Here is a 27,174-nt window from a genome sequence, read left to right as displayed (position 1 = left end):
TAAAGCACCTGACACGCATAGTCTGCAGAACAGCAACAAGGACAAGCACAGGCTCAATTTTGTACCACTACCTCCCATATCATCTAGCAGAAGCGCATTACTCCAATTTGAAATCCGCAGCAGATTAAAGCGTGTGTGTGTGCGTGTCAGGACCAACGTGTGGAACGCATGAGAAAGCATCAGAGCACCATCTCCTGAAAGAGCTGCTGTGTCTGTTTTGCCGTGGCCACCCAGTCGGCATGCCACCACGCTATTCTCAACAAAACACACAAATCCCACTTTACAGGATTAGGGGAAATATCTGTGGAATGTCACCCAAAACCAAAAGGGGGAAAGATGAGGCCGACCATATAGGATTCTGGAACACAAAGTAAGGATTTCCATGATCTCGGGTTAGAATAAGTTTCAGGGCATTGAGGGCAAGGTGTCAGCCAGCCAGCGCTCCTTAGACTAATGTGAATAGATTTAAGAGGTGGAGCAACGAAAGGTGGCCTAGCTTGGAGGACAATGGAAGTTGAATAGAAACATAGACTACTAGCCTGGTTCCAGATCTGTTTGTGTGTCTGGCCATCACAATGGGCATAGAGGTCAGAAAGAGAGCCTAAACAGATCTGGGACCAGGCTAGAAAAACACTTCATCATCATTATAAATGTATGTGTTTCTGCATTCTAGTCTCCATCAGGGTGCTAAGAACTGGAAGAGCTGGACAGTGACAACAGAAAAAAAAAACTGTTTGCTTCCCTTTGGTTCCTAGTGAATACGACCCAGGCAGACATCAGCCATTATGACAACAGTCCGGGGAGGTCTGTGGGGCCTGGTCGCCATGCCAGCCTACCTCATTGCCGTGTTTCTGGAGGAACTCGATTTCCTGTTGCGTGAAGGTTGTCATGGAGATGGACTTCACTCTGTGGGGTGGGTTCAGCCCTCGCCTGAGGACAAGAGAGGGAGGAGAGAAGAGAAGGGGGAAGAGGAGGGGGAAGAGGTGAAAGAAGAGGAAGATGGGAGAGAAGAGGAATAGGAGGGGGGAGAGAACAGTGGAGAGAGGGAAAGAGGAGACAAAGAGGGAAAGAGGAGAGAAAGAGGGAAGGGGGTTAATTAAATTGTAAAGCATCACACATTAAGAGCCCTCCCATTAAATAGGATCATAAGATCCAGATCCCTGTACCGACTCCTACTCAGACTGGAATGATTAATTAGGAACGTGCTGAGTTCTGCTGGGCTTATTACTGCAGAATCTGGGACAAGGACAGAGCAGAGACATCACTAGAGAGGAGGGTGAGAGAGAGGAGGGGGAGAGAGAGAGCAATTCTTCCCTTGTATAGTCTAACAAAACAGGGGGAGAGTGAGGGAGCGAGAAATTCTACCCACGGGTACTGAACCCCGGGTTGCCGTCACGACACACAAGACATAACTGTTAGTTCACTTGAGCTCAATCCTAAATGGTAGGCCTCGATCTAAGAATCACCACTTGTCTTTCAGTCTCATGCAAGGTTACTTATTAGGCAATGCTTGTTAAGTGACCTAGCTCTGCTACACTTGAAGGGAGTTGGCGTTAGCCTAGGTGTGTGTGTATAGATAGATAGATAGATATATATATCTATTAGTGTATGTGTGTGTGTGAGAGAGAGAACGAGTGTTTGATGAAAGTGTGTGGGCTTTTAAAGTATGTGTTTGCGTTCCCTTGTGATGTGTGAGTGAGCCCGAGACATCAGGGAGGCTGGTTTCCTGCCTCTATTTCCTGTGCACGGCTCTGCTCCTGTGTGCCTGTGTGGGCGTGCGTGCCATTTCAAGAGAGGAGAAAAAAAAAGTCTGCTGAGGAACAGCTGAAACTGTAAACCGTGTCACTCAGGTCACCTGAGCCTCAGCACTTGTGAAGACAATCTCATTAACGTTTGCTCTAGACCAGTGGTTTTAAACCTGTGGTCCGGGGTACTGCAGGTGGTCCGCAATTTTTTATGATTTTATGATTTTTTCCCCTTATAATAATAATACAATTTTACATTACTTTTCACAATGCAAAATGTTGAAATTAATAATAATAGATAGGCCTGTTCACATTCACCGCTAAAAAGGACAAAATTTGAATGCCACGATAATGTAAAAAATAATCTGCGATTGGTGGTCCTTGCACACACCTCGCCTAAAGAGTCTCCATGGAGACCTAAGATAGATCTACAAGCTGTAGAGAACTGGGAGGGAGAGAGCGATGCTGTGTAAGACTAGACTAAGGCAGATCTTCAATTATTCACTGCTCTTGCCATTAGCCCTTTGTTGAAATGAAGGATGAGTCCCACCCAAATGGTAGAGCAGCTCAGTGTATGGCTATGGATCGCCCATCCATCTCCTTCCATCTTCAGTTCTATACAACACCACTCAATCAACTGACCGACTGGAGCCGCATTCAGAGAGCCCTGGTCAAAAGTAGTGACACTGGATTGGGAATAGGGTGTCATTTGGGAAGCGACCTATGTTTTGGGTTCAATTACTGACCTATTGACAGACACTGACAAAGTAGGAAACAGGAGTAGTTGTCGACAATTAGTATTAGACTAGCATTCGACTAGAGCCAAGTAATAATTTAGCATTGCAGTTACATCAATGGTAAGGTGTACTCAGATTTAGTATTCGGCTTCGAGGTTTGTTTGTTTTTCACAAATAGAGTGACTAACACATCATAGTCTCACACAGAGATTACAGTCAATCTATATCACAAACAGACCAGGTCTTATTCACCAGACATCAAATGAAAGTTAAAAACGCAGAGGGAGTAGCTGAACTTGAATGCTTGTTTTCCACTGCAAACTGTTTTTCTAAGGTGTGCAGTACACTAATGAATGTGACCCAGACCAAAACATGGATTAGATTCAGCCTGTTACATCATTCCGACCGTGTTCATGCTGGCACAAAGTACAGCACACCCGACAGTGTAGTTGTGGCTACTAGTGTGGGGAACATTTGACTTTTCAACCTTTTCTCGCTCTACTCAGACTGGGCAATTTTCCAACCATGAGGGTGAAGTGAGTGTTTGTGTGTGATTCTCTCTCTTTCTGTGTGTGTCTCTCTCTCTCGCTCTCTGTGTGTGTGTGTGTGTCTCTCGCTCTCTGTGTGTGTCTCTCGCTCTCTGTGTGTGTCTCTCGCTCTCTGTGTGTGTGTGTGTGTCTCTCGCTCTCTCGCTCTCTGTGTGTGTGTGTGTCTCTCGCTCTCTGTGTGTGTGTGTGTGTGTGTGTGTCTCTCGCTCTCTGTGTGTGTGTGTGTGTCTCTCGCTCTCTCGCTCTCTGTGTGTGTGTCTCTCGCTCTCTCGCTCTCTGTGTGTGTGTCTCTCGCTCTCTGCTCTCTGTGTGTGTCTCTCGCTCTCTCGCTCTCTGTGTGTGTCTCTCGCTCTCTCGCTCTCTGTGTGTGTCTCTCGCTCTCTGTGTGTGTGCGTCTCTGTGTGTGTGCGTCTCTGTGTGTGTGCGTCTCTGTGTGTGTGCGTCTCTGTGTGTGAGTCTCTGTGTGTGAGTCTCTCTGTGTGCGTCTCTCTGTGTGTCTCTCTGTGTCTCTCGCTCTCTGTGTGCGTCTCTCGCTCTCTGTGTGCGTCTCTCGCTCTCTGTGTGCGTCTCTCGCTCTCTGTGTGCGTCTCTCGCTCTCTGTGTGCGTCTCTCGCTCTCTGTGTGCGTCTCTCGCTCTCTGTGTGCGTCTCTCGCTCTCTGTGTGCGTCTCTCGCTCTCTGTGTGCGTCTCTCGCTCTCTGTGTGTCTCTGCTCTCTGTCTCTGCTCTCTGTGTGTCTCTGTCTCTGTGTGTCTGTCGTCTCTGTGTGTGTGTCTCTTGTCTCTGTGTGTGTGTGTGTGTCGTCTCTGTGTGTGTGTGTGTGTGTGTGTGTCTCTCGCTCTCTGTGTGTGTCTCTCGCTCTCTGTGTGTGTCTCTCGCTCTCTGTGTGTGTCTCTCGCTCTCTGTGTGTGTGCGTCTCTGTGTGTGTGCGTCTCTGTGTGTGTGCGTCTCTGTGTGTGTGCGTCTCTGTGTGTGTGCGTCTCTGTGTGTGTGCGTCTCTGTGTGTGTGCGTCTCTGTGTGTGTGTCTCTGTGTGTGTGTGTCTCTGTCTCTCTGTGTGTGTGTCTCTGTCTCTCTGTGTGTGTGCGCGTCTCTGTCTCTCTGTGTGTGTGTCTCTGTGTGTGTGTGTCTCTCTGTGTGTGTGTCTCTCTGTGTGTGTGCGTCTCTGTGTGTGTGCGTCTCTGTGTGTGTGTGCGTCTCTCGCTCTCTGTGTGTCTCTCGCTCTCTGTGTGCGTCTCTCGTCTCTGTGTGTCTCTCGCTCTCTGTGTGTCTCTCTCTGTGTGTCTCTCGTCTCTGTGTGCGTCTCTCGCTCTCTGTGTGCGTCTCTCGTCTCTGCTCTCTGTGTGTCTCTGTGTGCGTCTCTCGCTCTCTGTGTCTCTGCTCTCTGTGTGTCTCTGTGTGCTCTCGCTCTCTGTGTGTCTCTCGCTCTCTGTGTGCGTCTCTCGCTCTCTGTGTGTCGCGTCTCTCTGTGTGTCTCTCGCTCTCTGTGTGTCTCTCGTCTCTGTGTGCGTGTCTCTGTGTGTCTCTCGCTCTCTGTGCGTCTCTCGCTCTCTCTGTGTGTCTCTCGCTCTCTGTGTGCGTCTCTCGCTCTCTGTGTGTCTCTCGCTCTCTGTGTGTCTCTCGCTCTCTGTGTGTCGCTCTCTGTGTGCTCTCTGCTCTCTGTGTGTCTCTCGCTCTCTGTGTGCGTCTCTCGCTCTCTGTGTGCGTCTCTCGCTCTCTGTGTGCGTCTCTCGCTCTCTGTCTCTCGCTCTCTGTGTGCGTCTCTCGCTCTCTGTGTGCGTCTCTCGCTCTCTGTGTGCGTCTCTCGCTCTCTGTGTGCGTCTCTCGCTCTCTGTGTGCGTCTCTCGCTCTCTGTGTGCGTCTCTCGCTCTCTGTGTGTGTCTCTCGCTCTCTGTGTGTGTCTCTCGCTCTCTGTGTGTGTGTGTCTCTCGCTCTCTGTGTGTGTGTGTCTGTCGCTCTCTGTGTGTGTGTCTCTCGCTCTCTGTGTGTCTCTGTGTGTGTGTGTGTGTCTCTCGCTCTCTGTGTGTGTCTCTCGCTCTCTGTGTGTGTCTCTCGCTCTCTGTGTGTGTCTCTCGCTCTCTGTGTGTCTCTGTGTGTGTGTGTGTGTGTCTCTCGCTCTCTGTGTGTGTGTGTCTCTCGCTCTCTGTGTGTGTCTCTCGCTCTCTGTGTGTCTCTGTGTGTCTCTCGCTCTCTGTGTGTCTCTGTGTGTGTGTGTGTGTGTGTGTCTCGCTCTCTGTGTGTCTCTGTGTGTGTGTGTGTGTGTCTCTCGCTCTCTGTGTGTCTCTGTGTGTGTGTGTGTGTGTCTCTCGCTCTCTGTGTGTCTCTGTGTGTGTGTGTGTGTCTCGCTCTCTGTGTGTCTCTGTGTGTGTGTGTGTGTCTCGCTCTCTGTGTGTCTCTGTGTGTGTGTGTGTGTGTGTCTCGCTCTCTGTGTGTCTCTGTGTGTGTGTGTGTGTGTCTCTCGCTCTCTGTGTGTCTCTGTGTGTGTGTGTGTGTGTCTCTCGCTCTCTGTGTGTCTCTGTGTGTGTGTGTGTGTGTCTCTCGCTCTCTGTGTGTCTCTGTGTGTGTGTGTGTGTCTCTCGCTCTCTGTGTGTCTCTGTGTGTGTGTGTGTGTGTCTCTCGCTCTCTGTGTGTCTCTGTGTGTGTGTGTGTGTGTCTCTCGCTCTCTGTGTGTCTCTGTGTGTGTGTGTGTGTGTGTGTGTGTGTGTGTGTGTGTGTGTGTGTGTGTGTGTGTGTGTGTGTGTGTGTGTGTGTGTGTGGGGGGCCTGGGGCACGTGAATTATCAGTTCAGTCTCATGAGGAGGAAAGTAGGTCAGATACTGGGAGAGAGTTCCAAACCCCTTCAGCTCTGAAATAGGATGGCATCCCACCGCAATTGAACAATTATGACACTTATTAATCCCTCTGCGAGTGTGTGTGTGTGTGTGGTTACAGTGAAACGTTTGATTTGCATACCCACTATTTTGTCTCTCTCTCTCTGACAAACACACACAGTATGTGTAAAGAGCTGAAACACCCAGCAGGGGAGTGTGTCATTAACACACTGACTCCTCCAGGATGAGAGAAAGAGATAAAGGGACTGGTAGTGCTGAACCCAGGTCCCAGCAGAGGCCATCTATGTAGCATCCTCAGCAGCCAACACCTCTGTAGTACTCAGGTCAACATAAACTATGGTTGGGCTCAGGAGTTTTTACCAATCACATGAAGTAACCAGAAAATAATTCAACTAGGTCTGAGAGCTTTTCCTGGTCAGGTCACGTGGTCAGGTCCTGGCTGACGTGGTCAGAAAATAACTGTGGTTCCTGAACTATGGTCAATTTTTTACATTTGACCTTTAACTAGGCAAGTCAGTTAAGAACAAATTCTTATTTTCAATGACGGCCTAGGAACAGTGGTTTAACTGCCTTGTTCAGGGGCAGAACAACAGACTTTTACCTTGTTAGCTTGGGGATTCGATCTTGCAACCTTTCGGTTACTAGTCCAATGCCCTAACTACTAGGCTACCTGCCGCCCGTGTTACTATAGTAACTTCCTACTATAAGGAAACCTCTACAACAAACATTGTGTTCCTCATGGGAAAAGCTTCTCCACCTTCATATAGAATGTGTTAACACAGTAGATTTAAATTCCACCAATTAAACATGCCACAGGCGGGAGGGAGAGGGGACGAGTTAATAACTACTCATATCAGTTAGCCTAACTAACTGGCCTAGTTACCTACTCAAATCGATGACGAGACCAAAAACCAACTATTAATCTTGAGCCAAATCAAAAGGCATTAGGATCAACAGAAGGAAAGACCGCCACTATCAAGCATCAGTCTTATGAATGAGCGTTGAAATAGTTTTGCAGGTTGAAGTTGACCTTTGACCCAGAGGGTCTTTAAGGTAGGTTCCTGTAGAAGGGAAGGGGGGCTGGTCAACAAAGTAAGTGCATGTGGTTAACAAGAGACAGAGCTCAGGAGGAGGATGGGCGTGGAACTGCTCACATTTCTCTCACATTCCTTTAGTTTCTCCTGAGGTCCATCCATCAGGGTGTGGGAAGGACAGACACGGCAGCAGCACTAAGAGCTATCCTATCAATAATACAAGCACCTCAAATTATAGACCTAAACCAGAAGCTTGTAATACTATCATTAGCATATGTCAGGAAGCTCCAACCATACAACACAAGAGTATCAAAGAACACAATGGGCTAGTTTCCCAGACAGAGATTAACTTTTTAAGGTTGGGGGGCAGTATTGAGTAGCTTGGATGAATAAGGTGCCCAGAGTAAACTGCCTGCTACTCAGGCCCAGAAGCAAAAATATGTCTATTATTAGTAGATTTTGATAGAAAACACTGAAGTTTCTAAAACTGTTTGAATGATGTCTGTGAGTATAACATAACTCACATGGCAGGCAAAAACCTGAGAAAAAGTCCAACCAGGAAGTGGGAAATCTGAAGTTTGTAGTTTTTCAACTCTTTGCCTATCCAAGATAGTGTAAATTTGGCCCGATTGCACTCCCTAAGGCTTCCACTAGATGTCAACAGTCTTTAGAACCTTGTTTGAGGCTTCTACTGTGAAGGAGAGAATGAGAGCTGTTTCAACCAGAGGTCTGGTAGAAGGCCATGAGCGCAGTCAGGCGCGTGCCCGTGAGAGGTAGCTGCGTTCCATTGCATTTCTAAAGACAAAGGAATTCTCCAGTTGAAACATTATTGAAGATTGATTTTATACATCGTTTGCCATGTTTCTATGAACTGTACTGTAACTTTTTGACTTTTCGTCTGGCCTGCGCGTCGTGAATATTGATTTGTGAACTAAACATGCGAACAAAAAGGAGGTATTTGGACATAAATGATGGACTTTATAGAACAAAACAAACATTTATTGTGGAACTGGGATTCCTGGAAGTGCATTCTGATGAAGATCAAAGGTAAGTGAATATTTATAATGCTATTTCTGACTTGTGTTGACTCTACAACATGGCGGGTATCTGTATGGCTTGTTTTTGTGTCTGAGTGCTGTACTCAGATTATTGCATGGTGTGCTTTTTCCTTAAAGTAAAAAAAAATAAAAAAATCAGACACAGTGGTTGCATTAAGGAGAAGTTTATCTAAAGTTCCATGCAAAACACTTGTATCTTTTATCAATGTTTATTATGAGTATTTCTGTAAATTAATGTGGCTCTCTGCAAATCACCGGATGTTTTGGAAGCAAAACATTACTGAACATAACGCGCCAATGTAAAGTCAGATTTTTGGATATAAATATGAAATTTATCGAACATACATGAACATACATGTATTGTGTAACATGAAGCCCTATGAGTGTTATCTGATGAAGATCAAAGGTTTGCGATTCATTTGATCTCTATTTCTGCTTTTTGTGACTCCTCTCTTTGGCTGGAAAAATGGCTGTGTTTTTCTGTGACTAGGTACTGACCTAAAAAGTTTTGGTGTGCTTTCGTCGTAAAGCCTTTTTGAAATCGGACACTGTGGTGGGATTAACAACAAGTTTATCTTTAAAATGGTGTAAATACTTGTATGTTTGAGGAATTTTAATTATGAGATTTCTGTTGTTTGAATTTGGTGCCCTGCACTTTCACTGGCTGTTGTCATATCAATCCCGTTAGCGGGATCTCAGACGTACGAAGTTAAACATACTCCTGGACTTAAAAGCATGCTCATACAGAGTCCACCCTTAAAAATACTAATCTGGGTGTGGGAAATTGTCCCACGTAAAGTAATTTGATGTCTCTCAGTCAGCGCTAACCTCCTCTACCCTTCTTGGGAAGCAAAGTGAGAGAAGAAGTCAATTCGCAACTTCCTGCACTTTTCCACTTCCTGTTTACCACCCTGCTGTTGCAAAACAGGGCCAATGGGCCATGCCACCACTTCCCCACACTAGAATCACACCAGGCTTCCTGCATTCATAGAGTACCACGAGGTAGACAGCAAAACAGTCCTTTCACCTGCCTCCCACACATCTCTATATCTCAGCAACATGACAGTCGCTAAGTCCTGCCAAGAAAGATTTGCATAAGCCTCAGTTTAACTTCATAAGTGAAATGGATAGCCTGATCAGCAGAAAGGAGGATAGGTTAGATGAGGTCATTGTTCTACTGGGAAACCAAATCCAGTCCCACTAGTTCTAAAGATGGACCAGTTAGCTATTGTGTTATTTCATTGGAACAAGTTATAGACCACTAGCTAGACAACACATTAATAACCTACCTGAAATGGCTAGCCTATAGGCCTATGTTTGATAGGTAGGTAAGACTAGGTAGCATACACTTTACAGTTTTGGCTGTGTGGCCTGTGTGTCTGAGTTTAGAAAATAACTAAATTATCCCCCATCACAAAATGTAATACCAGAGCACAAGTGGGAAATTCATAGTGTAATCCCTGCAGAACTATAAGAGAGATGAGAGACGGAAGGGCCAAACTATGTCCATCTGCAAACAATGATTCTAACAGTGTTCTCAGTTGAAGTGCACAAACACCTTAGGTGCCAGAACAAATACAATATAAACACAGCCCACCCAGATAGACTCAACCTAATGATGCAAGTACGTACCTAAAACAGTTCCAATGTGTGTAATAAGAGAAAGGGGCTACTGTCCAACATTGGGGTGCAAGAACAATTCTGACAGGGCAAACCCAACACGGAGACAGGGGCACCTTAAAACCAGACTGGGAAGCAGCTAACATGCTGGACTACACTGGGCACACGTTGATTTTGAACATCCACAACAGATGCAATCTGGATACGTAGGTTGAAAGGTCAGGTCCAAACACATGAACCACTCATGGACATTTAGCTAGCTAGCTTAGCTAATTTGTCCTGGGTTATAAAGATTGGGTTGTTATTTTACTGGATCTTTGTAGAATTTTGACCCATTTTGAGTCACACAAAATTGTTTGTGTTTTCTACTCTGACAATGAATCTACAGATAAAGGGGAAACCCAGTTTTAGTTTCTAGTAATCTCTCCTCCTCTAGTAGTAGTTGTAGTAGTAGCAGAATCAGTAGTAGCAGTAGTAAGTAGCTGCAGAATCAGTAGTAGCAGTAGCAGAATCAGTAGTAGCAGTAGTAAGTAGCAGCAGAATCAGTAGTAGCAGTAGTAAGTAGCTGCAGAATCAGTAGTAGCAGTAGCAGAATCAGTAGTAGCAGTAGTAAGTAGCTGCAGAATCAGTAGTAGCAGTAGCAGAATCAGTAGTAGCAGTAGTAAAGTATTAGCAGTAGCAAGTAGCTGCAGAATCAGTAGTAGCAGTAGTAAGTAGCTGCAGAATCAGTAGTAGCAGTAGCAGAATCAGTAGTAGCATTAGTAAGTAGCAGCAGAATCAGTAGTAGCAGTAGTAAGTAGCTGCAGAATCAGTAGTAGCAGTAGCAGAATCAGTAGTAGCAGTAGTAAGTAGCTGCAGAATCAGTAGTAGCAGTAGCAGAATCAGTAGTAGCGGTAGTAAGTAGCTGCAGAATCAGTAGTAGCAGTAGTAAGTAGCTGCAGAATCAGTAGTAGCAGTAGCAGAATCAGTAGTCAGTAGTAAGTAGCAGCAGAATCAGTAGTAGCAGTAGTAAGTAGCTGCAGAATCAGTAGTAGCAGTAGCAGAATCAGTAGTAGCAGTAGTAAGTAGCAGCAGAATCAGTAGTAGCAGTTGCAGAATCAGTAGTAGCAGTAGCAGAATCAGTAGTAGCAGTAGTAAGTAGCTGCAGAATCAGTAGTAGCAGTAGCAGAATCAGTAGTAGGAGTAGTAAGTAGCAGTAGAATCAGTAGTAGCAGTAGCAGAATCAGTAGTAGCAGTAGTAAGTAGCTGCAGAATCAGTAGTAGCAGTAGCAGAATCAGTAGTAGCAGTAGTAAGTGCAGAATCAAGAAGTAGCAGAATCAGTAGTAGCAGTAGCTGCAGAATCAGTAGTAGCAGTAGAATCAAGTAGCTGCAGAATCAGTAGTAGTAGCTGCAGAATCAGTAGTAGCAGTAGCAGAGCTGCAGAATCAGTAGTAGCAGTAGCAGAATCAGTAGTAGCGGTAGTGCAGAATCAGTAGTAGCAGTAGTAAGTAGCTGCAGTAGTAAGTAGCAGCAGAATCAGTAGCAGTAGCTGCAGAATCAGTAGTAGCAGTAGCAGAATCAGTAGTAGCAGTAGTAAGTAGCAGCAGAATCAGTAGTAGCAGTTGCAGAATCAGTAGTAGCAGTAGCAGAATCAGTAGTAGCAGTAGTAAGTAGCTGCAGAATCAGTAGTAGCAGTAGCAGAATCAGTAGTAGGAGTAGTAAGTAGCAGTAGAATCAGTAGTAGCAGTAGCAGAATCAGTAGTAGCAGTAGTAAGTAGCTGCAGAATCAGTAGTAGCAGTAGCAGAATCAGTAGTAGCAGTAGTAAGTAGCAGCAGAATCAGTAGTAGCAGTAGTAAGTAGCTGCAGAATCAGTAGTAGCAGTAGCAGAATCAGTAGTAGCAGTAGTAAGTAGCTGCAGAATCAGTAGTAGCAGTAGCAGAATCAGTAGTAGGAGTAGTAAGTAGCAGTAGAATCAGTAGTAGCAGAATCAGTAGTAGCAGAATCAGTAGTAGCGGTAGTAAGTAGCAGCAGAATCAGTAGTAGCAGTAGTAAGTAGCAGCAGATTCAGTAGTAGCAGTAGCAGAATCAGTAGTAGCAGTAGTAAGTAGCAGCAGATTCAGTAGTAGCAGTAGCAGAATCAGTAGTAGCAGTAGCAGAATCAGTAGTAGCGGTAGTAAGTAGAAGCAGAATCAGTAGCAGAATCAGTAGTAGCAGCAGAATCAGTAGTAGCGGTAGTAAGTAGCAGCAGAATCAGTAGTAGCAGTAGTAAGTAGCAGCAGAATTAGTAGTAGCAGTAGCAGAATCAGTAGCAGTAGTAAGTAACAGTAGTAGCAGTAGCAGAATCAGTAGTAGCAATAGTAAGTAACAGTAGTAGGAGTAGCAGAATCAGTAGTAGTAGTAGCAGAATCAGTAGTAGTAGTAGCAGAATCAGTAGTAGTAGTAGTAGCAGAATCAGTAGTAGCAGCAGAATCAGTAGTAGCAGCAGAATCAGTAGTAGCAGCAGAATCAATAGTAGCGGTAGTAAGTAGCAGCAGAATCAGTAGTAGCAGTAGTAAGTAGCAGCAGAATCAGTAGCAGAATCTGTAGTAGTAGTAGCAGAATCAGTAGTAGCAGTAGTAAGTAACAGAATCAGTAGTAGTAATATTAGTATCAGAATCAGTAGTAGTAGCAGTAGTAAGTAGCAGAAGTAGCAGAATCAGTAGTAGTAGCAGTAGTAAGTAGCAGAAGTAGTAGTATTAGTAGCAGAATCAGTAGTAGTATTAGTAGCAGAATCAGTAGTAGTAGTATTAGTAGCAGAATCAGTAGTAGTAGTAGTATTAGTAGTAGCAGTAGTAAGTAGCAGCAGAATCAGTAGTAGCATTCTTTGGACTTTATATGGCGGTTGGCAACCAACTTTAAGGTGCATTACTACCACCAACTGGACTGGAGTGGAGTGTGGACCTCAGTTCAGATTTCAATCACCCACTTGGGTATATGCTCCTAAAAACCAATGAGGAGATGGGAAAGGCTGGACTTGCAGTGCATCAAGCATCAAAAATAGAACCAAGTTCTATTTTAGCGCATGGCTACACAGATGCTCTTTAACACGCGCAAGCAGTTTAGATGAAATGATTGAATAACATTGTATGTGCACATTCATTTTGGAATGCTTGCGAATGCAACGCAGGCGGTGTGGTCAGCATATAGGTCAGTCTCAATTCCCCTAGCTCTTAATGGAGCTATTAAGGTCTTAATAGAGTAAGGGAGGGACACACACTTCCCCTTTTCTGCCATTATTAAGCTAACCATTATCTGCTAATGGACCATGACAGGTTGACCTCAGTGAGGCATTGAAGAAGGAAAGCGAAGCCCGGCGTCTCACTGGGCAGCATTGATGAAGTAATCAGGACATTACAATGAACATCTTATTGAATTAATAACCAATGTGGTTGTGTTTCTTTCTGAAGGTTACACAAGTGTCTCCACAGAGGGCACGGCAAACAGTGGTGGGCTTATGTCCTAAGGGTGAGGCTGGTGCTCAGGAACTTGTGTCAAGATACTACAGAGACCGAGAGAGGTATTGGTTGCTAACCTAGCTCTGCAGTGTAGCCTATGCAAACTGGGTGCAATTGAGTTCAGCAGAAGGCCACAGCAAACCTCATACACAAACTATGATGCTAGAGAAGAATCTGCAAATGTACTGACTAGCACAACATGGGTGGTTTTAAGCCTAACTGTGTAAGCAAGAGAAAAAACTGAAATCCCCCCCAAAGACCTGAGAGGAAAGATGTTCTGCAAGTGATTATGAAAATATTAGCATAATGACATCATATAGATCTACTGCAGAATATTTATTATAGGCTAGCAAAGCAGGGAGCGCTGGGTTCATTTTCATCTCATTTGTATGTCAGCAGGAATTATTTCCATGATGAAAAAAGCAAACAAGCTTGCTGCTGTTGAAGACACCGGATGATCTTCAACCTAGCTGCAAACCAGGAAATGGTGAACAGTACACCAGTGATGTCCTCTGTTTAAGATATGTAACAGGTCGTTCTTTACCATGCATGCAACCACCAGGCATTGTCAGATTCTGAACAAACAAGGTCAGGTTGACATGAAATAGCTGCAGCACATCAAAAATTCTAGTTTGTTTTCTCTGCCTGTATGGTGCTATAAAAATTATTTTAAAAAACAAATATATATTTATAACACATTTCCTCAACAATATTTGACATTGCATTATTCCGGTGATAGAAGGGAGGAGAAAAACAGCTTCAGTCCCACTAATCCTCAAATCCCAAACTATACAGATGCTTGGTTACACAATAGTACAAGGCAGAGGTACAGCATCAACCTTGGATCACATTAATACTGTTAGCTAAATAGTGAGCCAGAAAATAGGTTTTAATGGGAATGATCGATAGTCAAGTCCCTACCTGTATAGTTAGCTAGGTAGATGACACTTGTTTTAATGTGGTCAACTTTGCCTGGTTCGATAACTAGCTGAGTTAGGTGGTAGACTAAAAAAAATGCTAGCTAGCCACATGAGGAGCAAAGTTAGCTTGCTAGTGTGCAGTCTGGTCTCATAGACAAGGCGTGCCATAGTGAACCAAAATCCGTGACAGTCAAATTAGTACATGTTATGTTTGTTATGGTTACATAAAACAGAAGGTTATTTAAGGAAAACTCCACCCCAAAAAATATATTTTGGTATTTGTTTCATTAGTCCATTGTTGATATAGTCCAAAAATGTTTTGCATGTCAACAAACAAGTTTTCAAGAAATATAACTTTCAAAATACAGCCATATGATGCACTTTGCATCAAATGATGCTACATTAGACTTCATATGATGCCCGATTCTACATCGACGGGACAGCAATGGAGAAGGTGGAAAGTTAAGTTCCTCTGTGTACATATCACCGACAAACTGAAATGGTCCACGCACACAGACAGTGTAACCCTGACCTCAGGAGGCTGAAAAGAAAATATGTGGCTTGTCACCGAAAACACTCACTAACTTTTACAGGTGCACAATCGAGAGCATCCTGTCGGGCTGTATCACCGCCTGGTATGGCAACTGCACTGCCCACAACTGCAGGGCTCTCCAGAGGGTGGTGAGGTCTGCACAGCGCATCGTCGGGGGCAAACTACCTGCCCTCCAGGACACCTACAACACCAGATGTCATAGGAAGGCAAAAAAGATCAAGGACAATAACCACCAGAGCCACTGCCTGTTCACCCCACTTCCATCCAGAAGGCGAGGTCAGTACAGGTGCATCAAAGCTAGGACAGAGATTGAAAAACAGCTTCTATCTCAAGGCCATCAGATTGTTAAACAGCCATCACTAGCACAAAGAGGCAGCTGCCTACCTACAGACTTGATATCATTGGCCACTTAAATAAATGGAACACTAGTCACTTTAATAATGCCACTAAGAATGTTTACATATCTCGCATGACTTCTCATATGTATATACTGTATACCGTATCTATTCTATACTATAAATTGCATCTTAGCTGCTCTGTCACTGCTCATCCATATATTTATATATTCATCCCATTCCTTTACTAGATTGTGTGTATTAGGTTTTGTTGTGGAATTTGTTAGATATTAGGTTTTGTGGAATTGTTAGATATTACCTGTTAGACACTGCTGCACTGTTGGATCTAGAAGCATAAGCATTTCTCTACACTTGCAATAACATCTGCCAACCATGTGTATATGTGACCAATAAAATGTGATTTGAATAATACTAGTGAACGTCTAGCAACCCAAAGGTTGAGTGCGCAAATCTCATAAATGAAGGATTCTAACTTAATTTATCATTTAATTAATTCAATCATTTAATTAATAAAAAATAAGTAAAAAATACAGAGCCCTACCTATTTTGAGTGTCCCGGATTTTCGTTTACTATGGGCGTGTTCGTAAATTCATTCTGGCTATCTACTCCGATTTCAGGGCCCTCTGAGTGTGCCAGAGCGCAGAATAAGTGATGAATTTATACACCCGTTGAATATAGCCGGTGTCAGTAAAAGTCGGCAAAAGGAATAATTCAATTGTTGCCAGTGGCACAGATACAGTCACCAACGCTGTGGATAACATGGAAACAGCTCTGCTCGGGCGAGTAAAATGGTCAGTATGGGATATTCTCTCATTTGTGTCTGGAAGTAGCTAGTAAGCTAGTCAATTAGCGTGGGTGCTTGACTACTGTTGTGAGGTCAGAACGCTCTGTTCAACTCTACTCCTCCGCCAGAGCGCCCAGTGACCGCTCTGAATGTTCTGAATTTACGAACACATCCTATGTTACGTCTACCTCTGAGTCCAGGTTGCAGTGTGAAAAGACTGCAGCAGCAGGTGACACGTTTCTTAACTATAGAAAAACACATATCATAGTCATACTTCTTGCCTAGACACTTTCACATCTAGCGGCTTACCAGTTAGTTACTACTCCTGTAAACTGGTTAACTGATTAGCTAGCTACCGGTAAATTGCCGTTATGTGGCTAGATAGTTAGCCACCAGCGAGCTTACTAGCCAAATAGATTATATCTGTATCTGGTTAGTTAGTAAACTATCATATTATTGTACTAGATATCGCGAAAATCTGCCTCTATTTGGTTACCTATAGCTAGCACAGCAGACACCCAACTCACAAGACAATTGCAGTTCTAAATGAAAAGAGACGGGGAGGGAGTGGATAGCTAGCCTAGCTAACGGTTAGCTAGCTAACGTTAGTAAGTAGCTAGTTAGCAGACATGTTTGCGGCCTGTCAACGCGGAATGAAAATGTCACTCATTCAATCACATGTGTACCTACAGTATGCCAGAGCAGGAGGTGCAGACGAAAGACCCCACCGTCATGTTGGCATAGGTTGGGCCGCGCTGATCGCAGTCAAAGCACTTTCTGTTGGGAGGCAAACTCGTCATTTCTCTCAGCATCTTCAGGTGTTTCTCCTCCTGCTTTCTTTTCGCACTCGCCGCCATGACTGGGACAAATAAGGGAAGAAAAATAAAACCAGGGAAGGATGGGGAATTACAAGTAAAGGGAAAAGCTTTTGCTGCTAAACTGGTACCGACTCTGTCTGAAAGGAACGGAGTAGAGCGGCTACTTGTGCTGTCGGCTGAACGAGGAGTCACGCACTATGCGCTTGGTTTCCATGGGCAAACCAGCGCCACCCAGCAGCTTGACACTTATCATTGCATCATGTGTCCTAATTCCAGGCACATTCCTTTTCATCATACAAAGAGGAAACACCCCTCATCTCATACATCTTAAGATGTACATCTATTATTAGGGTATCATTACATTGGAACAAGAACTAGAGGAATAGAATAGTTAGAAGAGAATATAATTGAAGATGTCAGAGATGTGTAGAAGTTTGTACATTTCAATAATCATAAATTTCTTATTAGTGGTGGAACACTATTTGAGAATGTGCTATTCTTATTGCTTTTCTTATCATTCAGAAAAAAACAGCACACAATGTTGAGTTACATATAGTGTGATGGACTACTGCATTGAAAGTAAAAGAAAAGGCTGCTGTGCCAATGTGAGTGACTGTGCTTCACATCCATGGCTCCTACTGTATAAAAACAAGTGCTGTTTATTGGAACATACATCACTGTGGCCAAGCTTCCTGCCATCCAGGACCTCTATACCAGTTAGAGGAAGGCTCTAAAAATTGTCAAAGACTTCAGCCACCCTAGTCATAGATTGTTCTCTCAGCTACCACACGGCAATCGGTACTGGAGCACCAAGTCTAGGTCCGAATAGCTACTTTACAGCTTCTACCCCCAAGCCATAAGACTCCTGAACAGCTAATCAAATGGCTACCCAGACTATTTTCATTGCCCCCCTCCCACCCCACCCCCATTTTTAAGCTGCTGCTGCTCTGTTTATTATCCATGCAGTCACTTTACCTCTACCTACATGTACATATTACCTCAATTACCTTGACTAATCTGTTCACCCACACATTGACTTTGTACCTGTAGCCTCACTACTATTATTTTATTGTTGCTCTGTAATCATTAGTTATTTTTCAAATGTATTTATTTTTTACTTCAGTTTATTTTAGTAACTACTTTCTTAACACATATTTATTCTTAGAACTGCATTGTTGGTTAAGGGCTTGTAAGTAATCATTTCACTGTCGTATTCACAGCATGTGACAAATCAAATTGGATTTGAACTCCAAGGGTGACTAGGTCCCACTGAGTAGCCTACATCGGAGAGAAGATCTGCTTTGACAGCTTACCTTGGAGGACACTGGCTTAAAATAGGTCAAGAGTACAGGGCATATATTCATAAAGCATCTCAGAATAGGTGTACTGATCTAGGATGAGGTTGCCCCTCTTGTCAATATGATTCAAAAGTTAAAACTTAGCCTAGATCAACATTCCTACTTGAGATGCTTTTTGAATCCAGGCCAAGAAACAGTCTCAATAGAAATGTATCAGTGCAGATAAATAAGTGCAGATGATCATTTTAAGAAAAAATACAGATGAACATGAATGAGGATGCAACCCCTTCTACCCTGCTCTGTGATCCTAGTGATTAATATATTGGGATGTAGGCCTATTAGGGCTGGCCTACACTTCTTGCCTGCAGATAGAGCCCTTCATTCTATACCTAAAGGCTAAATGACTGCTTTAAAAAAGAACAGACGAGAAAGAAGGAAGCTAGGCCCACAGGTTCTGCTGCCGATGCTTTGAGGGACCAGGGAGGGATGATAGCACAGTTGGCATGAAGTGGACCAGATGGAGAGTGAAACGAGTGTATATTACACACCCACATGTAACATCACTGTTCAGCCATGCTATATTCTGCTTGCAATCACTACAGATAAAATATTCAATTTGTAATAATGAATTGCAGAATCCAAATCATTTCTGTAAAAGTAATTTGAAGTAATAGACAGATTACCCAGTTGAGGTCAAAGAGCAATTATCCAGTTGGTTCCCAACCGGTGCAAATAAATGCAGAGTAAAAGTGCATTTACAAAGTGCTAAAACAGGTGTCTATACTGGTGTCAGACTTTTCATAGTAAAATACAGCTTTAATAAACCAGGCCAGACACTTAAGTCGAGTTCTCACTCCAAGTTCTGCCGATTGGTTGCAGTGGCATTAGCAGAGGATAAAAGAGGGAGCCACATCTCCCACTATGGATGTCAGGGACATTATCCTGGCAACCAATCACAGCAGGTGATCCCGACTAGCCCAGAAATGACCTCCCAATGTATAGTGTCGTGGATCCTTACTCTTGTGATATCAATCCAGATATTTTGCACATCGCTAACCCATGTTTTTTTTAGAGCAGACTAATGTAAACTGTTGTGGGACAGTCATACATTAATGAATAACACCCAATAATATGCAGACAGGTTAAACCAAAGATGGTATAATAAACATTCTTTGAAGAGACATGCTCAGGGATACACATACATTTTGTTTTTACATCAATAATATATTACACAAAAAAATATTATTTTGCCAAAGGACAGTCCTCTAATTTAAAGGGCTGAGCAGACCACATAGTTTGGAGGGTATCCCTAGGTCTGGGTTTATGAGTCTGTGAGATGTTGGTCCTGATAGGCTAAGGGAACCGCTTGACTTTGACCCTCTGGCATGTCATGAGCTGTCATCAACTGATGGAAGACATTACAGTGCTTGGGGTGACATGTCCTTTAGCTGCTGCTGAAGGATTGAGGGTAGGAGTCCGAGCTGCTCCTCTGCTGCAGAGAAGTTAGAGGGTCTCCGGTTCTCAGTGCAGCCATAGATTTTCCTCAAGGCCACGCGTGCCGCCTCCTCCTCTGCAGCCAGAACTGTCTCCCCTGGAGCCTCTGCAAAAAGCTTCTTATCACTGAGGACACAAACACACACACTCACTCAGTAGCATAATCAATAAACAACAAACTACCGGCAGAACACTACCACACACCTCTCACACTCCATAAGTAACGGCAAGAGTTTTTCCTGATCATCTGTCCAGACCAGGGAAAAAATACTTTAGGTCTCGTGATCAGGAAAACCTTGTGGCTTTATCAGGAGGCATACGGATGGGAGTGGCCAGTGAGGCGTACCTGTACAGCCCTACAAAGTAGAGTGGGAGCACGGTGCCGGCACCGGCCGACCTGGTGAGACGAGGCTCTGGGAGGGCCACGTTCCTCTTGGACAGCTCCTCCACCAGCAGCCCCATGGGGTTCACCACCGACCACATTTCAAATAGGTCTTTACCTACCAACTGGGTGACCAGGAAATCCTGGTGGGAGAGAAGAGGGCATGGGAGGTGTGATCATCTTTAGATACACAAGCAATCCAATGTTCATTTGAAATGTTTAATCTTAACCGTTAGTTGGGTGTGTGTTGAAAGTTGTGCGGATCTTCCTCTTACCCGAAGGAAAAGGCCTGCTCTCTCAGCTCCACTGCTCTCCTGGAGTGCTCCGATCACAGCGAGGAACGTACTGTGCAATACTTCATCAGGGACAGGGAATTGAGCGCTCATAGTTAGGTCCTCGATGGCGAGGTTCCGCGCCACATGGCAAACTACTGGATGACTGGTCAGGTGGCTGACAATGGCAACCACTCCTTTGCTGGGCAGGCTAGGGAAGCTGGCCCTGCACCAGTCAGACAGGAAGCTTTTGGTGAACTCCAAGCCCTGTGTGTTCAGCTGAATGTTGTCTCCCAGGACCAGAGCAGCCGTTTCAGAGTCCACGCCGAGTGCCTGCCTCCTCTCTTTCTCTGACTGAATGTAACAGGGGTTCACAAAGGCTGTCTTCAGGAGCTCTGGGGAGAAGTTTTCTTTAAGGCGGCTGCTGAATGCCTGGACTTCTGCATGGTAGTCCCAGTTAGGTTTTTGAGAGCTAGGAGACAGTGCATAGAGAAATTAATAACTATGACCACGGTGCATGAAATCAGTATGTACCTAAGATACAGTAGTCTTCTATATTGGCTATAATATAGTAATTTCAGCTAACGTTAACTATGAGCACCAACACAAATGGCCTTGACTTGATCCAATGATACCAAGGTATCTTAGCTATCATTACCGTGGCTTGGGTGGTGGAAGCCCTTCTATCTTCAACTTTCTTTCCATCAAAAGAGTGTATGCTTTCATCCATCGCTTCTTCTCTCGGGTCTGTGTAAGGAGTACATTTCTACAAACATGATGATAGTGAATTCCAAACGTTAGCACACCACGACTTACAATGTATCCGGATGCCATGACAGTTTCTGACGGCGTGTAACAATAAATACGGTCCGGACAGCAACCCTAACGCGCTAAGTTTGTTCCAGTTTAGAAAATTATCAGAGGAAGGTTCCAACTTACAACCATAGACGTGGTTTCAATTTACATTGTAATAACAATATACATAACATACGAATGAGGTGTTACGGAGCAGTGACCTACATTTAGTTCAACTCGTAATTTAATTATATTTAGCAGTAGCTTGGTGTTTAATAGGCTAAATCACATTGTGTTCAAAAGGCTAAATTACACATTCTTTAACATCTGACCCAAGAGTGATATGCTCTTGCAATTTGTAGTCTATGACATTTAGATGTGATAATTGTTCATGAAGAAGTTTGGAGGTTGTGAACTACTTTTTCTATGTAACTTTAGTTAATGATGCCATATTTTTCTTAAGGGTAGCTTTAGAGTATCTTAACTTCTTCCAGTGTTAAGTAATTGGTAGCTCCGTAAACTATATTTTCATAGTAGCTTCCAACACGGCTAATTAATACATCTAAACTCAAACATCAGAATTTACTATTTTGTCATTTATTCAAATAAAATTGTATGAATCTCAGCATAATAGACTGGCACATTATGACTGAAAACTACAACCAATTTGGAAACATTGTGCTCCAGCCAGCGAGTTCTTGGTAAAAAAAAAGGTAGGAACTGAAGATAAAATATGAGAAATAGCATATCATGCCTATGGCTTGGTGGATATGGGCCATACATAATGAATCAAAATGGTGTAATAGCAATAGTGTGACTGTTTCAGTATTATACATCAATTAAACCCATGAGAAAATTTAACATGATGTATTATCTTACAATTTAACAGTAGTACTTGACAACATGTTTACATCTTTTCACATCACTCCAGTCCCAAATAAATATTTAACATATGTAGCCCATTTCGATTTGTCTCCACTGTGGCTTACTTTTTCCTTTTCTTTAGACCTCTTATCTGTTGGAAATGCCTCGGGGGCAATGATTACAACTGAGTAACATTAAGAAATATTTACAGCAAAGTCAAGCGTTGCTTCTTCAGCCAAAAAAAACAAAACAATTATATAGCATTGTAAAAAAAAAAGTACAAGTACATGGTTACAATAAAATAAAATGAAAACAAACATCCCATTGCCCAATAACAAGGCCATCCAGCGATGGGACTAAGTGCAGAGAGTACATTTTGCTAACATTTGACACATAGAAGAGGAGAGGCTTTGTTCTCCACTCTCTGACAGTGGATCCGAGGAAAGGGTTCTAGCGGCGGAACCAAACCCAGCTGTTGATAAGCCAGAAGGCTACGGTGACGGAGTACATGATCATCTCACGCTTGGCCCTCTCCTTGTTCTCCTCTTCTATGAGCTGGAGCCTCCGGTTCAGCTTAATGATCTATAGGCACACCAATGAAAATCACATCAACACCACCAACCAATATAGCCAAAACAAAACATGTGGGCTTAATGATATACCTTCCATAGAAGTACAGTACAGTCTAAATGTATTAGCAGCAGACCTGCCGTCGAAGTGTTGCTGCATCTACGACAGCCATGTCATCAGGAGCCATGGAGACATCCAGAGTAGTGTCTAGAGTGGCCAGGGCAAGCCTTGGGTGAAGAGAAATAGACCAAACACATCCTGGTTAACCATTTCTATCATGGATCAGGCATGATGATCTTTCCGATCGTTGATCAATGATGATGTAAAAGACAGATTGTCAAACAATTATTGTCAATGTATTTCTATTATAAATACATTTACAATACATTGACAACAGTTCAATAGACATGCATTATTCATTGCCCAATTATCTTCTCAACTATTATTGACAGCAACACTCATCCTCTTCTGACAATAACTATGGCCTATATGATGAAAGGAAAGAGAGAGGAGGAAAAAGAACGGAGAGGGAGAAAGAGAGAGGGGTGAAGTCTACGTGCCAGGTGGAGTTACCTGGATTCATGCAGAGGGTTAGAGTTCAAGGCAGACCCCCCTCGCAGCGATGGCTTGCTGAAGAAGGCAGAAACAGGGAAGGGAGAGAGGAAGCAATAGAGATAGAGCAGCATACCAAACAGTCTCACACATGCAATCCCAAAGTCTCTCACACTCACTCTTGAAATTCGTAGTTCCAATGTCTCATGACTGATCATTCAGTGTAAAACAGACTACCAATATATTCATCTCCAATACACTTCTCGTCAGAGATTAGACAATACACATCACTATATAGGTTGGCCGTTGACATTGCTTGATAATGGCCTTACAGCACATGGATCGAGCAAGAACAGCACTAACTTAAAACTCTGTTTTCAATGAAAATATGACTTTGCTCCACACACTACTCTCCTCTCAACCAATTCAGTCAAGCACTGAGTGAGGCCACAGCTCAGTATCAGCACATCAGACAAAGTCAATCTTGATTTGCAATGATTAATAATATGTCATGATGTATATTTATTTGTGTTACTGCGTGTTACAAATCACCAGGTGTTCCCTACCCATTGCCCCAAAATAAATGATTCAAATACGGTCAAGACAAATAATTTTGTTCATTGAGCAAATGTCCAAATTATACGATTATAATTTTTGTTAAATTGTCCAACAGCCGAGAACTGATTTGATGACCCTGTCCATGCGAAAGAGACAACAGCAGGGACTTCATTGCCTCAGAGAGGATTAAAACAATTGTATTGTATTGAATTGAGGGGTTAATCTCTGCACGGTGAGCAGAGTGGGAGAGGTCAGCCTAGAGATGACCTTAAGAGGAGGGGTCATGGGGTCACCTGCGGTGGTTCTCGTCCAGAACCTCCAAGACCTGCTGGTAGGCCCGGCGCGTGCTGGACTGGATGAAAGAGAGAACGCCGCTAGCGCTGTACAGGTTCTGTTCGTCCTCGGCCATGGCGAGAGGGGGGCAGGCACGGAGAGGGACTGGGAGGGACGGGGTCACACTGCCCCCACCAACATGAGTGGCCAAGCCAGAAAAAAACAGAGCAGAGAGAGAGAGGGGGGAGAGAGAGTGAAGGGAGAAAGACCATCCGCACTTTACTCACTGTGCAGAGATAACAGCCACCAAAGAGTGACAGAAATGGTACTGATGGGGTGATGTCAAACTGATCATACTAGTGCACCACTGAACTATACCTAACCCTCTACCAGGAAGGGAGATACGGACACAAAAGCATGGAAAGGTCCTAATTAAGGTCCCAATGAGTCATCTCCCACAAAGATGTTCTAAACAAAATAGGACCCCCAAGGACTTTGTATAGTGAAATAAGCTTTAAGTTTATAAGTTTTAGTACCATACTCAGGACAGGAGGGACCTGCACTAATCTCACACTGACACAGAACTGCAACAGCATAGGGTGCAGACCCAGATACAACTACCAACCAAACAGGCTACAGAGTGGGCAACACCACCGGCTAGAAACAGACACCCAACTACAGCCAAATCATTATCACAACAAATGAACAGAGTGAGAGATAGACAAACAGGCCAGCAGACAGGGAAAACCACTGGACAGATGGAAGGAAGAAGAACAGGCTTGCGGAAGAGGAGAGGGGTGTGGTGGTGGATTGTGGATGGCACTACTGGGGTGTGGACCACAGTTGATAGGCTACTTACGTTGAATCGTTTCTGGCAATCTGGCTATTGCGACGGACAGTGGTGTTCTCGCTGGCTGAACGTTCCCGCCGCAACCGCCCTTGCGAACGCACCTATTAGGAGTGGAGAACACAAATACTGATATCCTCTTCCCGTAAAATACTGACTTTGCCATCACTTTCAAATAAACTCCCCATTGTCAGTGTAGAGGAAGTGGTTCTATGAACTATGCTCACAAGACAAATGGCTTTGCCAGAGATCTGAACATTTGTGTAAGCTCACAGAACTAATGTCTAGGCTTTAGCTCAGAGGGCTAGCACAGTCTTGAGCTGCTTGGATGACCAGAGTTTGATACCGCTTGTTCACACATGCCTGGTCCATTGCATCACCCCATCAGTACGATCTCTGTCCATTTATAGACTCTCCCTCCCCCACTATCTTACCTCCTCACTGGGCTGGGATGGGGCTGCACTGCGCTCCATTTCCATGAAGTCCAGCGGCCGCTCATTGAGGGTGAGGACCCGAGGAGGGGTCTTCAGGGACAGGCTCTCTAGCGGGGTGGACTGGATCAGGTCCAGGTCTCTGGGTCTCGGGAACTGGGAGTCCTCACTATCTCCTGAGAAAAGCAGTCAGGCAGGGTGTCACATAAGGGCCAATACAGGGTTTTGTTCAGTAAGACTAAAATAATTTACAATGGAAAATGAAACTAGAGTCAGTGAGAACCCCATCCATTTGAAATCAATTTATCCCATTTCGAGCCTAATGAACATGGCCTAGGAGTATCAACACTACAAAGGCCCTATGGAGGACCAACGTAATAGCTACCGGACATTACGATCCTCTCTGGGACCTGCATCATAACGTTATGCAGGTCACGTGAGCCTGCCTCAGGGTTGTCATGACCGTAGGGGCCCATTTTGAGCATCTCTGGAATCCTCATGCGTTGGCTGATGCCCTCTGTGTACTCCAACTCGTAGTGGATGCGGTTAATCTCCGCCATCTCTGCAGTAGGAGAGGGGAATGCTGCTCCGTTCATTTGGCTGGAAAATATACAAAGAAAAAATATTTTTACTTTCAATATCAGCTGACCCAACTAACTGGTTACACAATATAGTTTGGGATTCCCTTTGACAACAATAATACAATGGAAAGCAAGTTTTACTTTATCTATTAAGAGAAGAGGCCCTAAAATAAATGGGTATCCATGTAGCCACATAAAGGCTTATTTTTAACTATACCCCAGGAAACCTTGATGGTGATAGTCTTCTTTATGAATTAAAATAGAACGAATTCTCGTGACGCCATCGTGTGATAAGAATAAAAGGAGCATCCGAATCAACGCCTTGAATGCATTTCCACTCTCCAGATGAGGACCACTTACTACTGTAAGTTTGGTATTAGTATTTTCAAAAATGAAACCTAAGTAGACCTTGGATGGCTGGAATATCAACAAAAATAATAGCTCGCTATGTCTCGAGCTGGCTAGCAAGCTATCTAAGTTAGCTAGCTAGTTCTGTTGGTGCGCTTACTGTTTGTAATGTTTACCGAAATATAGCCCCATAAATGCAATTCCAAACATTATTCAGCGAGTAGCAAGCTAACTACTGACTGCAGCCTGACCAGATACTTTGAAATGTCTGTATGACAGACAGTTAGCTAACACGTCACTAGCATGCTAGCTTTTCGAAAATATCATTTCTAGCTGACAAGCAAGCTGACTGATAGTAGTAGATAGCTGGCCTTACCCTTTGCTTTGTTCTTCTCCCAGGTATTAAATATACGTGCAAAAACGGATATGGTCCAGCTGAAGATTCAAGGGTGCATTACAGAGGATGTAGCATCTTTAGATGTTGATTCCAGGAGGCTGAAAGGGAAAACAACGTACACTACCGCCCTGAATGAATGTCATGGATGGTGGACCCAAACAGGAAGTTGTTCACGTCACATGAAAATGATTGTTTTCCGTACTGTAAAATACCTGTTATTATATCTGTGATAATAATTTCTACAGGGATGGAAAAAGTACCAAATTGTCATATTTGAGTAAAAGTAAAGATACCTTAATAGAAAATGACTCAAGTAAAAGTAAAAGTGATACATTAAAATACTACTTGGGTAAGAGTCTAAAATTATTTGGTTTTTATTTAAGTATCAAAAGCAAATGTAATTTCGCGAGTATCAAAAGTAAAAGTATAAATCATTTCAAATTCCTTATATTAATCAATCCAGACGGCACCATTTGCTTGCGTTTTAAAATGTAAATATAGCCAGGGCCACACTCTAACACTCACACATAATTTACAAACGAAGCATTTGTGTTTAGTGAGTCAGCCAGATCAGAGGCAGTAGGGATGACAATGGATGTTCTGTTGTGCGTACATTTGACTATTTTCTAGTCCTGCTAAGCATCCAAAATGTGTCAGGGAAAATGTAAGGAGTAAAAAGTACATTCTTTTTTTTTTAGGAATGTAGTGAAGTAAAAGTAACTAGTCAAAAATATAAATAGAAAAGTAGATACCATAAAAACTACTTAAATAATACTTTAATGTATTTTTACGTAAGTACTTTACACCGCTGGATTTCTGCACTCACGTGGTGGGTACTTATTAACCATGGGTCAAAACATATTTAAGCAAACGTTTTTATTGTTTGATCATAAGAATAATAGATTTCCCTAAAATGTTACCTGATGTATTACTAATGGATACAAATGATTTAGCCTACTCATTCAGCAGTTTTATCACAATTATTTGAGGGTTGGACCATGTGCAGAGATTGAGAGGGAAATAGAGAGAGAGTTA

At 43.5% G+C, this 27,174-nt stretch overlaps 3 protein-coding genes across 13 annotated transcripts in view; all 3 read right to left on the bottom strand.

Moving 5' to 3' along the window:
* Window positions 1–16,740, bottom strand: part of LOC123992872 (arf-GAP domain and FG repeat-containing protein 1-like) — a 43,774-nt gene extending 27,034 nt beyond the window's left edge. For 4 of the 8 annotated variants that reach the window (XM_046294472.1, XM_046294475.1, XM_046294477.1 and 1 more), the window contains exons 1-2: window positions 16,350–16,723; window positions 837–930 (exon numbers count right to left, since the gene is read on the bottom strand). In XM_046294472.1, coding sequence (XP_046150428.1) covers window positions 837–930; window positions 16,350–16,516 — 261 coding nt within the window. In that variant the 5' untranslated portion in view covers window positions 16,517–16,723. Of the gene's footprint in view, window positions 1–836; window positions 931–16,349 lie in introns of all 8 variants that reach the window. The other 4 variants (XM_046294474.1, XM_046294476.1, XM_046294479.1 and 1 more) reach the window with 2 other exon arrangements.
* A 2,177-nt stretch (window positions 16,741–18,917) lies between these two features.
* Window positions 18,918–20,886, bottom strand: LOC123992870 (39S ribosomal protein L44, mitochondrial-like). Its single transcript, XM_046294467.1, has 4 exons — window positions 20,582–20,886; window positions 19,927–20,395; window positions 19,616–19,794; window positions 18,918–19,395 (listed from the first exon to the last, which is right to left on the bottom strand). Exons 1-4 carry the CDS (start codon window positions 20,755–20,757, stop codon window positions 19,194–19,196), a joined length of 1,026 nt encoding a protein of 341 aa, XP_046150423.1. The 5' UTR covers window positions 20,758–20,886; the 3' UTR covers window positions 18,918–19,193.
* Window positions 20,887–21,293: 407 nt separating this feature from the next.
* LOC123992871 (mitochondrial fission factor homolog B-like) lies at window positions 21,294–26,319 on the bottom strand. 4 transcript variants are annotated; one of them, XM_046294468.1, is made up of 8 exons: window positions 26,119–26,318; window positions 25,199–25,413; window positions 24,817–24,989; window positions 24,395–24,486; window positions 23,556–23,720; window positions 22,726–22,782; window positions 22,289–22,379; window positions 21,294–22,164 (listed from the first exon to the last, which is right to left on the bottom strand). In XM_046294468.1, the coding sequence occupies exons 2-8, from the start codon at window positions 25,407–25,409 to the stop codon at window positions 22,033–22,035; spliced, it is 921 nt and encodes a 306-aa protein (XP_046150424.1). In that variant the 5' UTR covers window positions 25,410–25,413; window positions 26,119–26,318; the 3' UTR covers window positions 21,294–22,032. The 4 variants fall into 4 exon arrangements, with proteins under 4 accessions (XP_046150424.1, XP_046150425.1, XP_046150426.1 ...); XM_046294469.1 differs by lacking the exon at window positions 22,726–22,782 and having other exon boundaries at window positions 26,119–26,319; XM_046294470.1 differs by lacking the exon at window positions 23,556–23,720.
* Between the last annotated feature and the right edge of the window lie 855 nt (window positions 26,320–27,174).

Source organism: Oncorhynchus gorbuscha, linkage group LG13, assembly GCF_021184085.1.
Source record: "Oncorhynchus gorbuscha isolate QuinsamMale2020 ecotype Even-year linkage group LG13, OgorEven_v1.0, whole genome shotgun sequence".
Classification (NCBI taxonomy): domain Eukaryota; kingdom Metazoa; phylum Chordata; class Actinopteri; order Salmoniformes; family Salmonidae; genus Oncorhynchus; species Oncorhynchus gorbuscha.
The sequence above is the reverse complement of the archived record's forward strand: the minus strand, read 5'-3'. Positions and strand labels throughout refer to the sequence as shown.